We start from the raw sequence: 15,342 nt of genomic DNA on the forward strand, positions 1-15,342 counted from the left end.
CTTTAATCCCCTCGTGTAAACATACATTACACGTGCGATGGAATCACCTTTTTTAGAAGTATAAAAGGGAAAATTCGGAAGCAATTTTTTTTTTGTGAAGGTATGAAAATTTATGAGCAAATAAACTGAGAATTTTTGTTATCATTGAATTGCTATGATGATTGTAGTGATGGTTATGGTCAGTTGATGGACTATGAGGATTTAAATATGAAGAAAATTAAGGAAGTTGGGAGTTATTCACAAGTTCTGGACATCATTTCGGAGAATTGAATCGATAAAAAATAAGAAAATATTGACATGTCATTTCCACCCTAGCTTTAATGACCATTGCAACGTTAGACTAGATTTTTCTTTTAAAAGTCTTGTATTGTCTTGCTTTAAAAGGAATTCTTCCAATTTTTTTCAAGAAGGGCGTCAAAAGAAAAAGTCAATTGTGTGTGAAAATAATGGACACTCACGGTGCATTTTCAAGTATCATTGAAGATTTTCTATTGATTGACGATAATTGCGGTGAAAATTGCTTGCGGATTTAATGGAAAGAATCCGTAAAATTGGGTGAAGTCAGTTTTTTTAATGGATTATAAAATAGATGTTACCGCTGATTCTGATTTGGCCTAGCTGATGCATGCTGTCTCTAAATGTCTCAAACTGATTCTGATGGTTCAGTCGGGTTCAGTCTTATTCTGATTACTCATTCTGATTCTCAAAATTCATCAATAAATAAACTTCCAAAGGAATTCAGGCAAAGCACAAAAATATACCTAAAACAGACATTTCCATAAAGTATGTCTGATAACACCCATAACTAATTGAGGTGGGGTTCCTTTACTTTCATCTACATTGTACATTAACAGGGATGTAAAAACCAGAAAAGAAAGAAAATTTATTGCAATCTTGATACATTTTTTAAAGAAACTACTTTATTGCCTTTATCAGCTCCTGAATAATTCTTCATTCTTAAGATTTCAGGCATGAAATGAGCATTTTTTTGTTCTCTTTACAAATGATAAACTTCCTTTAGATGAAGTTGGGATGAAAAAATTAGGTTGATAGGAAGTTAGAATTGCTCGACCGTTGATTTTTACATGCTTTTTATAGATGGACTACATAAAACAGGGGCGTACTCACTTCCTGGCATGAGATAAGGTTATTCTTAGCTACAATGGATGATTTTCAATAAAATGAATTAATCGACAAAAATTCTAAATCTCAACAACTGTAACCGACTAATAATCTGCAAAATACTTACTCGACTTTGCAATTCACATCATTTACAAGTTCTACAATCAAAATCAGCTCCATCTTTGCGTAAAATGTCACATGAGCGAATTAATTTTGATTCTCATTTGAATTCACATGCAAGGCAAACATTTTACCTCAACTAATTACATTTATGAGTTCCAATGCTTGCCATTCCTCGCCCATTAGCTCACATGATAATCATAAAATAAAACAAGCAGCAATTTGCAAATTTATTAAAGCATTTACGTAACAGAAAAAAGTAGTAACGAAACAATTATTGCGTGAAAAAAGACTGAAGATGATTAAGCGAATTGTGCGATGACAATGGGCAATTAGATAAGCAAATTGGCGATGAATGATAATTGCTTTGTGACATTTTACTTATTTTCTCTTTGACAAATTGACGGGAAAATGAACAAACAGTTGTGAGTGATGTGAATGATCGAATGTGGCACAGAAAATGTAGATTGATGTTGGTTATGGTGCTATGGGTTTGAATTGTTGATTTAGAGTTGAATTCATTCGGGATAGGGAGGTTTACGACCATAGTTTTAGCCTTTTAGGTGTCAAGGGACGATACCACTCTTAGTACTAGATGTGTCTACTCAGATAGATCTCCAAGAAGTTTGATATAAAAAAAATATTATTTTTGGCATTATAGTTGACCAAAAACTAATGTGACGGTTCCGATAAGACATTTTTAACATTGCGTTTTAACAAGATATGCTCGACACATGTCGCGTTCGAAAAAATTTCAAAAATGCTGACCTTGATTGAATAGATCAATGTTTCACGTGATTGCGTTTATCGCAATTCGTCAACAAAGTAAGCGACTTATCAATATTTAATAATCAACATCGTGAAATTAAGCCTCACTGTTTGGGAATTTATCGCTGGAACCACTTAATTTGATACTTAATAGCTAAGTGATTAATTAAAAATTAAATAGAAGTGTTTGATACTTATTGGTAAAAGGTGAAGTGTGATAACTTGAGAATGGATGTAAAAGACGGCGTAAAGAATTAAAATTGATAAGTAGTAGCCAGAGCTTAAAGTCAACTTAATTAGATCGAGTCAAGTTGACTTCGAACTCTGATATTGGTTAGTATGTGGCAGAGGTGTAGCCAACATTGAATTTATCAAATAGTTTATTCTTAATTTTTATTGTATATTTTATTAAAACTTACATAAAAACTACAAAAATTAACATTTTTATATACAAAAAAATTATTGTCATTTTTAGTATAAGTTTAAATAAACAAATATTCCAAAAATAAAATCCTCCCAATTTTTAAATCTCTGAACTCAATTATGTCCCCAGCCCCCCTCAAATCTACAGTCTAGTATCATATTTTTCCTTAACATTATCCTCATTTTCTAAAGATTTTTCAAAATCCTTCTTAACAATCTCATCATTTTTCTTGTCATCTGTCTCAACCACTACATATTTATATCTTACAGCTAAAATTGCAAATGCGATCATTGCAATGTAGACAATGCCTGCAAACATAAGGTACTCATAAGCCATTGATTCGAATATTTCTGTCGATGCAATTAATGCAACAATCAAATTTCCACCGCCGATGACCATTGAGAAAAATGCTTGCAACACTGACTTCATCTCTCTTGGTGCTTGTGTGTAAGCAAACTGAAGAAACTGGACATAAACCAGCACCTCGCCTAATGCTAAGACCATATGTTGAGGTACCTGCCACACCATATGTAGTTCCTGTCGGTCAACTTGAAACTGTAAAAGTGCAGCAATAACAAAAGCTGTTCCTGATAAGAATCCACCAAGGACGACACGTTGCAGGCTTGTTCTGATTCCAATTTTGGCAATTAAAGGATTCAGTACATATTCACAAAGTGGCACAAAAATTGCTGTTGATATAGCATTGACAAGTGGCATTTGATCAGGTTTGATTGAATAATTTCCAACTTGACCGTTCATTTGACGAGACTGAAAGACCCAACGTGATGCTTGTTGGAAGTAAAGAGTTGCTGTGATGACTAATGGTGGGAGTAGTGTGAGAATATAGAGGATACGTTTGGTGTCTGCAATTATAGATGGTCCATACTTTTCTTCAGCATAGTCGAGCCAATGTTCACGTTTGGCTTTTGGACGAGTAAAGAATTTTGTTTTGAAACCGAGCTGGAATGGGAAATTAATACCGAAAAATTGTCCACAAGAATTCTAAGGGAAATAACACTATGGACACAAAACTCACCCAAATAGCTCCACAAACTTTAATAAACATATTTCCTTCAGGCAACCTCACAACCGCAAATTTCTTTCCTATAACAAGACTTAATATTGCTATTACTTTTGCACCAACAAAGATTCCGAAAATCAATGGATAGCAATCATCAGAACCAAAGCATTTTGTATTTGATCTCAACACAGGTCCAATAAGCATAGCAATGACACGAGCTCCATTTTGCATGACAAAAAGAAGTCCAATACAAAGAGCGAAACCTTTTTCTTCAAGAGGAATTTTATATTGATCACCGCTGTAGGCTGGAAGATTTGGTTCGAGACAACCGACACCAACGCTGATAAAGATGAGACCGATTGCTGTGAAGGAACTGAAATTGAAAATTTAAAAACATAAATTAATTTTGGTCCTGTTCTGTTGTTACGTAACGTAGATCGAAGAAGTATAGCTAACATTATGCAAATCAGACGTAATCTACATTGTGCTGACCTAGTGCCAATTTTGTTCCATCTTGACCCATAACTACCCCATCTAGCTATATCAAGAGAAAATGTTTCTTTGTATTATTTTTCTCAATTTTGCTTTAAAATCACTAAAAGATAAGAGCAATTGAGGAATAAAGAACAGAATTACCACCTGTAGATAATAAACAGTCAATATTTGTCAAAATAAATTTATTAGCTTAGTCATAATCACAATAACGTTGTCGCGACACAAAAAATAAGCCGTGAGGATCAAAATTTTCAAAAAAGTAATACTCTATGTTAGATGTGTTAGACAAAGTCCACACAACAATTCCATAATTTATCAAGGACAAATCATAAGTACAATTAGGTTTCACGAAGTCTCAGTTTCGTCCAATTAACGACTGAGAGCGAGATCGAGACCGAGGTTAGACTCCAAAGTTTAGATCTCGACAAATTTTGAGATCGAGACAGGAAAGTCTTAGTCTCGTTCTTAAGTACCCTTAAAGTACGAATGATAAACTTTTCTATATAAAAAGCTACTGCATTTAGTCACCAGACACACTTATCAGACCTCATTATTTTTCAGATTATCACACTTTTATTGCAGCTATGATTTTATTGAAATTGCCCTGTAAATGATATCTATATTGTCATTCGTCAAAATTTATGACTTTGTGGCCTTCATATTGTACCTCAATAAAAGGTTTTATTTTTGTGTAAATTGATGGATAATTTGAGATTCATTGAAAGGAAATGGCTAATTGGTTTGGAGTGCCAAAAGATAAATGAATTAAATAAATTTAAAAAAATATTGAAATAATTTGATGACATAACAGCTATTCTGGATACAATATATAAACATTCATACACGTGAGTAGCTGTAAAATGGCAACCTTGAAACTATTTAACAAAAGTCATTCAAACTATACTGCGTAAATTTAATTAATAAGCTAATAAAATTTGATTATCAGGTCTCTTTTGTCACAGATTTTTGAGTATATATTAAGTCTCATGGTTGGTTAACGGAACAGCACAATGTATTTGCCAGGGTATCGTCTGACGACACTAAGGTTCGTAGTATTGTGCGTGTGTCAAAATTTATCCAATCGGCGGTTTATCTCCAATAAATAGTCAACATATCAAATCACTGATATCAATATTGACATTATTGGATATCTTTTGTAATTAAATCGTTATTAAATACAGATTGGAGACTGATTAAATAGTTTGAAGTGCGCTTAAGTACTTGATAAACACTTACCTCATCAAAAAGTCCCAGTAATCCACAGTTCCAATTGCTAGTACAAAATTGCCAATTCCTCCTAAAATTGACATTCCAAATAGTAAAGTTTTGAATCTACCAAGCCAATTGTCAGCTACTATAGCACCGAAGATTGCAAAGAAGTACGATGCAAAGTAAAAGTAATGATAAATGGCTGTCGATGTGCCCTCACTAAGGCCAAGCTTAGTGTTTAGGAAAATTGCTAGGATGGCTGGAAAGGAAATTATTCAAATTATTAACTTCCGCGTGGAACAGGGAAAGAATTTATTTATGGAAAGTGAAATTAAGTAATGCAATTAACTAACCTGCAACACCCATAGAACTGTAACGTTCACATAGTGCATATACTAAAATAAATGGCACAGATTTTGGAAATTGTCTGGCCTTCTCAGTCACTGTACCTTCCGTCATGGTTTAGCTACTAAATATTTTTAAATATCTATCTAAATGACTTTGAGGTAGGTCCTGACTTGTTTGTTGATTTTATTTAAAGTAGTTTGCAACAAGTTCTGTTTATGATTGTATTAACTTTGATATACTTCTTTAAGGTCATTCGGATGACATTTAACACATTTTTTAAAGAAAATCACAAATTTGTACAACTTTATAACAAATTTTATTCAAATTGTTAAAAAGAATTCACAAAAAATGAAATTTTTTATCATCCACAGCAAAATAAAAACTTGTCACGACACATCGACGATTAAAAGTGATTTGAGCACCAAAAAAAAGTTCTCTTTATGTCTCCATAGTGCCATATATAATAACAATTTATTGAAGAACGTTTTTTTTTGCTCTCTTTGTATGCTCATTATCTTATCAATTTTGTCAATGCTTGCTCGTTGTTCATTAAAAAATTATCAATAAAGATTCAATTTTTTATGTCTTTATTGCACTTAGTATCACAAAATTGATCAATTGCTGTGGATAAATGATGATTAAAGTGAGAATGAATGTGTAGAATTTTGGCTTTTTTTGTGAATGTGGAGATGACGAAGAATTTTAAAAATCATTTGTGTATAAGTTAATGAATGGTAAACAACACCGGAATAAACAATTTTGTTGTGTCTGATCATGCTTTAAAAACTGTTTTTGAAACTTTTGACATTTTTTTGGTGTGTTTTGTTTAGAATTTTGTATAGAATTGAGAAATACTAACAAAATTAGCCATCAAATATGCACAAATACTTACAAAGTTGTCATTTTATGGAGCAGAAATTGATGGGCTAAGCTTGCAACCAATAAAATACTCAAAATTGCTAAATTTTCCACATAAATGTTTTTACTAGAACATCATGTCAAAATTAAATTAAATTTGGCACAGAACTAAGCTTAATTGATGGTGGTACCTGGAAATTTCTTGTTTTTCAACAGCAATATGATTTATTGCAAGGTCTAAAGCTTTTAAGCCTCAAGTGTCATTAATTAATTTCCAATTAAGGTCGTTAATTCTTCTGAAAATTAAGTAGCCTTAATTGTGGTAAACAAGCTTCTAAGTACTTGAGTTGACAATCATAAATATTTTGTTTTGATGTAAAAATGGCCCAAAATGTCCTTGAAAAAAATCATTATTTGAGGCGTTACAAAATCTCAACGTTCCTCTCCAAAAAGCGTTACACAATAAGTGAACGACCCTATATGAAATTTCTGAATGTTCCCAAAAGGTCTTAATTCAGCGACATACCAGCGTGACTCTGAATTGGTACCAAATTCGGTTCAATTTACTAACTTGAGCTGGCCTCTGATACAACATAATCTCTAAAAGCATCAATACTGAGCACATCGGCATCAACAAAACATTCCAAAACAATATTTTCTAATCACATTTCGATTCTAAATCATCAAAACATAAAGAATCACCCCGCTATCATATCACTATCTTATCAATTGACTGTCAATTCATGAATATTCCAATAGATAAAAATAAAAGTCTCAAATAACTTTCTCGATAAAAATCAATTCAATAAATCAGAGATGATAATTAAAGTATATAATAGAAAAGCAGCAATAGATTACCGAATTTTTGTTTTGAAGTAACAATTAATGAGTTTCCGGCTTTTTATCAGTACTTGTATGATAATGTCATTCGTAATTTACAACAGGTAATATTAATGAAGGTTACTCATTTTCTTCTAGCTGAATTTCGAGTGTCTCAGTCGCATTTCTATCAATTAAAATTATCTGTGCAAGAGCTTATAATGGATAATTAATGGGGGAATTTTTGGCACATTTTTATTGATTTGAGAGCTTAAACGTGATCGATGTGGCAAAAATAGGTGTCAAGGTGATGATGAGATATTTGATTTATTGATTTGCTATTTTTGTGGACGAATTGTTGGGAAATGTTGACTAATTTTGAATTTTGTCATCAAAATTAAGTTTATGACCTGTTTATTTTGATGCTAAAGTGGATGTCGATCTATAATACCTGCAGTCGATTATCAGAACTAACTCTAAACATTTCAAACAATCCCAAAATTTTCAAAATCACAAACATTATATAAAACAAATTTTATTTTCCCTTACAAAATTCTATTCTACAAATATTTTGACCTTATCCTATAAATCCTTAATTTATTGCCTTCAACTCATAAGATTTCATCACATTGTCAACTTTCTTTCCTTTCTGTTGATTGTTTAATGCTGATGACTCATCAATAGCCTCAAATCCATCATATTCTGTCATTTTGTCCAATTTTTCAAGTTCCTCGACATCAACATACTCATATCTAGCAGCAAGAAATGCAAATATAATCATTGCTAAGTAAACAATACCAGCAAACATGAGATATTCATAAGCCATAGATTCAAATAATCTTGTTGATGCAATTAATGCAACAATCAAATTTCCACCGCCAATAATCATTGAAAAGAATGCCTGCAGAACTGACTTCATCTCTTTTGGTGCTTGTGTGTATGCAAATTGTAGGATCTGGACATAAACGAGTACCTCGCCTAATGCTAAGACCATGTGTTGAGGTACCTGCCAAACCATATGTAATTGCTTTTGATCAACTTGGAACTGAACAAGAGCAGCAATGACAAATGCTGTAGCTGATAAGAATCCACCAAGAATGACTCGATGAAGATTGGTTTTGATTCCAATTTTACTCAACAATGGATTAAAAACATATTCACAAAGTGGTACAAAAATAACGACCGAAAGTGCATTCACTAGTGGAACCTGATCAGGTTTGATGTTGAAATTCCCTATTTGACCGTCCATTTGACGTGATTGAAATACCCAACGTGATGCTTGTTGGAAATAAAGAGATGCAGTAATGACAAGTGGAGGCAATAGAGCTAAAACATGCAAGACTCGTTTAGTGTCTGCGACAATACGTTTGCCGTATACTTTCTCAGATCTATCAAGCCAATGATTATAGCGGCGTCTGTCAGATGAACCGAATTTTCCTTTGAGGCCATACTACAATAGTTTAAAATTTTTTAATGTTAACTTCATATTTTTTAAGTAATCATACTCACCCAGACACATCCAATAACTTTCGTAAACATATTTCCACTTGGTGTCACCACAACAGCATATTTTCTTCCAAAAGTAAGCAACATAATTGCAAAGAACTTAGCAGCAACAAAGATTCCAAAAATTAAAGGATAACAATCATCTGCACCGAAACATTTCGTTCTTGACCTCAAAAGTGGTCCAACAATCATAGCAATAACACGAGCTGCATTTTGCATGATAAAAAGAAGACCAATGCAGAGTGCAAAGCCTCGTTCTTCTAATGGGAGGCGATATTGGTCTCCGCTGTAGGCTGGTAGGTTTGGTTCAAGACAACCAATACCGAAGCTGATGAGGAGGAGAGCGACTGTTGTGAATGAGCTGCAATGAAAAGGACAATTTATGCTTTGTAAGTCACACAACTCAAAAAAACTCACTTTATCAAATAACTCAAATAAGCTATCGTTCCCACAGCAAGCAACAAGTTCCCGAGTCCGCCAAGTATTGACATGCCAAAGAACAAAGTCTTAAATCGGCCAAGCCAATTGTCAGCTATTATCGCTCCGATTATCCCGAAAAAATAAGAAGCAAAATAAAAGTAATGATAAATAGCTGTCGATGCATGTTCACTAAGGTCGAGTTTTGTGTTGAGGAAGATTGCGAGGATTGCTGGAATGAAAATGTGGAATTATTGAAATAATATTTGAGGTAAAGGATGGTTATGTTTGGGAACAATAGAGTATAACCTAGGTAGGGTCAGATACTATCGTAAAAATTGTGATTTACTTGAAAAAAATTGCTATTTTTAAGATTTTGGATTCAAAAAGCTGGAAAATCCTAAAAGTCATAATTCTCACAATAGTCTTAATTGAGATACATACAAGAGTGAATCCGGATAAATACCCACAACTATACACAGTCAAACCAAAATAAATAAAATTTAATTTCATACCTGCAACACCCATTGAACTGTATCTCTCACACAGTGCATAAAAAATAATAAACGGCACTGGTTTCGGCATATCTCTGGCTTTATTTTGATCCATTTTTATCAAATTTCTATATTTCTAGTGTCTATATTAGCTAAAATATTAGAAAATTGTTAAAAACTTTTAATTTGCCAACACAATAAATCACACACAAAAATCAATTTCCAGTCAACAATCACCAAAACTCAAATTTCGACTCTCAATAAAACAGTTATTGAGCTAAACTCTTCTAAAACCTTCCAATTTCTTATCTAATCAATTGACTGTTTTTTACACCAAGTGGCTAATTAATCAACTGATAAGAATTTCGTTTCACTCGTCTTTGTTGCATCATTAATTCGTAACTTTATTTTTGTCGGTAGTGCACTTGACAGATATTCGGGAAATGATTAGGCTTGGTTTTTGTTATGATTGGATTGTTATGGAATGTTTCTTGGATTATATATTGGTGTGTAAGTTGGATTATTCCGAGGAATTCTTTTTACAATTTAGGAGCTCATTTATATGCTTTCCCGAAATCTCGTGACTCGGGACGGGACAAGGACTGAACTATTCCAGGATTTACCAGTCCCAGTCCCGATATCACCGTTTCATGATGTGAGTATATTGTTATTGCTTTTTTTTGTTGGAAAAGAGACACACAGTCACAGAATGTAATTAATTGGAACAACTGCAGTTCTCATCAGCTCAAGAATCTATCATAACTATTAATGGTCATTACTCCAGAGTTCACGTCTCATAACATTAAACTAATTAATTACCCAAATCATTTACATTAATCATAACCATAACCAATTTTATTTAATTCATCAACAAATGAGTTTCTGTCTTTCAGTTCAAATGCAACAAACAGTTAATATTTATGCAAATCAATTATGAACATGCAAATATTGTGTGCATCACGAATGAGCTTCAGCTTAAATAATTATGAACAAGCATAGGAAGACAGCAGCGATATAGAAGAATGAGAAATGTGAAATTAAATTGTGGAATTGGAAGAAGAACAAAAAAAGCAGAATTATTATGATGAAAAAAATAATGAATAAAGAAAAGAGAAAAAAAAATTGGTTTCATTTGTTTGAATAATCGTCAGCAGAATATTGTAGACAAATCCGTCCGCGAAATGAGACAGAAAAACATTTTAATTGAGCGCAAAAGCATTGTTCGATTTCATTAACCTTTATTATACATTTTCTCCATTGTTGTCGCAAAAATGCAAAAAAGTAAAATAAACAAATTTGATGAGGAAAATGACAGGGATGTATCAGGTGTTGCTGTTTATCTTAGGTTGTGAAAAGTCTATAATAAAAGACAAAAAGTGTCCAAAAATATATCATTTAAATTAAGATTTCCCAGCAGAAGCGTATTTCCTCTATAAAAATTTGTAGAATCCTGAACATATCCGAGAGAAAATAAAGACGTTAATTAGTAAAGAGCCAGTTGATTTCGCAGTTAATAACTAATTCTAACATATTTTTGTCTGCTCGAGCTTAACCTCAAATTAAGGAGATCACAACTCTGATGATAGATCTTCAAAATCCCTACTACAAGTCTACATCACCAAGACAATCAAGCCCTCAAAGTAAGAATCAACGAGAACAGCAAAGTTAATTGTTTGACATTTTTCACAAAGCCAACAAATAAGCGCAATCGAATACTCGCTAAAAACAAACAAAAGAAGCAGCAGCAACAGCAAATCAACGACATTTCATTTATGTTTATTGTGTATTTATATACATCGCATGACGAGATGATAATGTTATGAGATTGATGACTGACAGTTGAAATGAACATTTTTATGTATTTTTTGTACTCATAAATCTTTCCACAAACTCTAGTACGGACGATGAAAACGGACAGACACGGATGATGATGATGATGAAGAGTAGAAAAGAGTGAAAAAAATCCGGTAGCTGGAAATGAAACCACACACTGTCCAGCCCTAAAATCCGCTCAGATGAGTTCACTTGTAATATATTTATGTGGAAGTTATGACAGCTTTTGGGGGTTGGCAAGTGCTGACGTTTTGCAGCATTTTTTTGCTTGCTTTCCTTCCTTCGTTCTTTTTACTGTATATCTGTTTATCTACTGCCTTCTTTTCATATGAATAAGGTATGGATATGATGATTCTGTGGAAAGGAAGGCAGTGACTAAAAGGTTGGATTTGATAATTAATTATTATCATCAAGGTATCTTTTGGAATGAGATGTTGGGAGATTCGATGTTATTTTTAAACCTTAACAGTTTTTGGTGTGTTTTATGAATTCAGCATGAATTTTATGGATCAAAGTGAAGCTTTGGGTATCTTATATGATTAATTTATTCAGCAAATCCGAATAAAATTGAGCAAAACTGAACAAAAATGTGTCAAAAAAGTATAGTCAGCACTATCAATTCATATGGTTCACTCCTTAATTAGACACTAAATTCGAAATAAATTGACAACTGTTCAAACAGACACAAACCTCAATCCAAATTATAATACAAAATAATCCTCATTAACACGGCTGACTCATTAAAATTTATCCATAATAATTCAATTTCCATCATTATTAAATCAACACACCCCAAACATAACGGTCATTAAATGCGCATATGGGATTTGGATTAATATTTGATTAATTTCCACTTTACTTTTGTTCCTTTTTGTCTGTTTACATGTCATAAAAAACTCTATTGTCAACATAAAGTTCCAATTAATGATTTCGGTTTTTTTTTGTGTCAGCAACCTCATTAGGTAGTAACAATTATTCGTTATTTGTTGGCTCATTTGTATGACTGTGGCTTAATAAAATTGATGATTATTGGAAAGGACGAATGAGAATTTAGATTAATTCAGGTCGATAATTATGGTGGATATGTGGACATGAATGTGTATGTATGAACAGGGGCGTTGTCAGAAATTTTTTGAATGAATTTTCAGATTTTTTTGAGATTTGTGAGGTTTTAATCCCCCAAATCTTCCTCCTCCTTAATACGCCTCTGAGTATAGATGCATGAATATGAATGCTAAAGGATTAAATGTCTGAAATGTTTAATAAAATCACTAAATTAAAACCACCAACTTCACTTTGTTTTATAATCTAAGCTTTGAACCAAAAATTTAATCAAATTCAACACTAATTATTCAATAGTAACAACTTATTCCAAAATGACAATGAGAACGTCTGGACAGTTTGAGATCACGTCTTATTTTGCTATAGCTTGTCTAAAAATTTATTTAATTTATTATTCAAAATTTTAATTAGGAAATGAGTCGCGAGAAGTGGCATGCTGAAATAAATTTAGATGTACTGAGGTTGTAATTAGATTCAAATTCCAAGCAAAAAATAATTCGTTATAACTAGATAATGGAAAATTAATGCCAAGTTGATGTCTAGTTCTAACCTGTTTGCCATATTAGTTTGATTAGTTAGATTACCATAGAGGTTGCCAAAGTGCCTGATTATAACAAATCAAGGTTGCGAATCTGAAGAAATTAATATAAATGATCGAAAATGATTAAAATTGACAAAAAAAGTGAAATTTTGTCTACAAAACCGAACCAATTAATGTTCATCTCCACAAAATTTTCACGTCTATTAACCTTCATCCCACCATTTACATCCCAACTACATTTAATGAGAGAGCGTGAAAAAAAAATTACCACCAGACGCAAAAAATGAGACAAATAAATGAAAATTAAGAAAACAATGCTGACTATGATAAGAGAGGCTACTAGAAAAAATTGTATAATTTCACAATGATGCTATGCTTCATTTGTCTCAATTAATTGTTTGAACGCGACGCGTCGCGAAATTTCTTTTCATTATTTTGAATTTCTTTAGACTTTTTTTTTTGAATTTTAAAGAAAACTGTGGATTGTGTTGATTTATTTTGAGGTGACCAAACTGGATATGATTTTGAATTATTTGTTTATTTTATTTAACTTTGCACCTTTGTACTTTGTTTGATAATTTGACACCATCTAGTGAGACTTTGGACCCAAAATCTGCTGATCTGTTCAATATAAAGACAGAAAGTGTCAAAAAGTTAGTGATAAAATAAGTAACGAAAGTGTACATGATTGAGAAAATTTAGCAAAAATGAGTACAAAGTGAGAAAAACTCCCGAACGACACAGTGTGTTTGCTAGGACACGGATATCTTACCGTATTAACAAGAAGCTGCGAAATTGGTCTGTCAGTTAATTTCGAATCGATCTCAGTCGGTTCATGAAGCTGGCTCTATCGCCAGCCAGTGATAAACTAAATGAAAATATCTGGAAATAAAATTTAAAAATACCGAATAGAAACACCAGAACCATAAGATGCTGGTGTCATGCTGAGCGAATCTTTATGTCTCAAATGCTTCCTCATTTGCTATTTTTCAAATAAAAATTTCAATTCAAATTAAACAAAATCTCGCATAAAAAATTATTCAACAATTTTCATGCAAAACACGTTCCATTTACATTCGTCACCATCGTCTAGTCGCAATTAGTCCAACAAGCATCTTAATATCAATAACAATTCCAATTTATTCCTACCTACAAACCAGCACTCGTGTTACATTAATTAATTTATCTTTTCTTTTTACAACAAGTTGTCCACAATAATTTTACTTAATTAAAGAAACATCTCAATTAATGAATCTGCAGGAGATCTTAATTATCTTTCCTATTTCTGTGCTGTTCATTTCTCCGATAACTCATTTAAACTTGAGACAGACTTGCTATTAATTAGAAAAAATATTTTTTTTGCTGTTGTATTACAAGGTTAAGCAGGACTGAATTAGGAGGGTACCCTTCTGGATAAAATTATGGAATGTATGTCACTAAAAGAGGAAGCCCCTTCTTTGAGGCCTCCTAGCTGGTATCACTTCCCACCCCCGTCTCCTCTTCCTTTAAAAGTGAACATAATAAATTAACGACCCCATATACTTATTAGTCATGGATATCATGTTTAATTAATTCTTCATTTCTGTCTCATTGCACGACATTTTTTTCTACTTCTTACTCACTTGCTCAGTCACAAAACCACAGTTGCCCTCTCCCTCACCCACATTCCTTTGCAAAAATATGAAAAATAAACAAACAAGCCCGAGCCGTACAAATGAGTCGAACATCACGTGTCATACAGCAATCAGAACAACCGTTAATACGGCGACTTAGCCGATGCCCTAGCAAATACGCTGTGTTGTTCGGGAAGTCAGTTGACAAGCAGCTTTAATTAAAGAAATTAGTAAATGAGAAGGAAACTAATTAAATGATCGTAAAATTGATGCTAGCATCACGTCAGGTCTCTTGTTGTGTCTGTATTTGTGATTTTCCTGTCGCGTTCTTTATGAATTGATTAATTAAAGTCTCAAGTTGATTTAATTTGTTTAAGTCTGAAATAATTTCTGGAATGAGTGAAAGATTAAATAGGTTGGACATTAATTAAGTGCAATTTTAATCATTGAAGCTGTGGAGTTAATTAGGATGGAGGTTGTTAGAGGATGTTAATAAGATGTGAAATGTGAAATTAAAATTAAATATAATAAGATGTATAATAATAACAAAAGAATAGTAAGCATGAAGTTATGCTGCAATTTATAAGCTTTAACATTGAACTTTTGAAAATTTAAATTTTAAAATTTAATTTTTTTTAAAAATTTGTTAATTTTTTTTTGAAAAATTTAAGTTTTTTTATTTTTCAATATTT

General features: G+C 32.4%; 2 protein-coding genes and 1 long non-coding RNA gene across 4 annotated transcripts; 1 reads left to right on the forward strand and 2 right to left on the reverse strand.

Annotated features, from left to right (window-relative positions):
- Positions 1-2,389: 2,389 nt before the first annotated feature.
- LOC139099397 (peptide transporter family 1-like) lies at positions 2,390-5,910 on the reverse strand. The gene is made up of 4 exons (XM_070651839.1): positions 5,513-5,910; positions 5,187-5,418; positions 3,471-3,828; positions 2,390-3,394 (listed from the first exon to the last, which is right to left on the reverse strand). Exons 1-4 carry the CDS (start codon positions 5,616-5,618, stop codon positions 2,576-2,578), a joined length of 1,515 nt encoding a protein of 504 aa, XP_070507940.1. The 5' UTR covers positions 5,619-5,910; the 3' UTR covers positions 2,390-2,575.
- Positions 5,911-7,685: 1,775 nt separating this feature from the next.
- LOC139099390 (peptide transporter family 1-like) lies at positions 7,686-9,905 on the reverse strand. Of its 2 annotated transcripts, XM_070651834.1 has the most exons (5): positions 9,812-9,905; positions 9,623-9,753; positions 9,108-9,339; positions 8,694-9,051; positions 7,686-8,634 (listed from the first exon to the last, which is right to left on the reverse strand). In XM_070651834.1, exons 2-5 carry the CDS (start codon positions 9,714-9,716, stop codon positions 7,777-7,779), a joined length of 1,542 nt encoding a protein of 513 aa, XP_070507935.1. In that variant the 5' UTR covers positions 9,717-9,753; positions 9,812-9,905; the 3' UTR covers positions 7,686-7,776. The 2 variants fall into 2 exon arrangements, with proteins under 2 accessions (XP_070507935.1, XP_070507934.1); XM_070651833.1 differs by having other exon boundaries at positions 9,623-9,866.
- On the forward strand, positions 9,148-10,717 carry LOC139099391 (uncharacterized). The gene is made up of 3 exons (XR_011545300.1): positions 9,148-9,420; positions 9,481-10,256; positions 10,495-10,717. It is a non-coding gene; the product is annotated as an uncharacterized lncRNA (long non-coding RNA).
- Positions 10,718-15,342: the final 4,625 nt, after the last annotated feature.

This window comes from Chironomus tepperi, unplaced genomic scaffold (genome assembly GCF_022539635.2).
Source record: "Chironomus tepperi strain 1889 unplaced genomic scaffold, CSIRO-AGI_Ctep_v1 contig_467, whole genome shotgun sequence".
Taxonomy (NCBI): Eukaryota; Metazoa; Arthropoda; class Insecta; order Diptera; family Chironomidae; genus Chironomus; species Chironomus tepperi.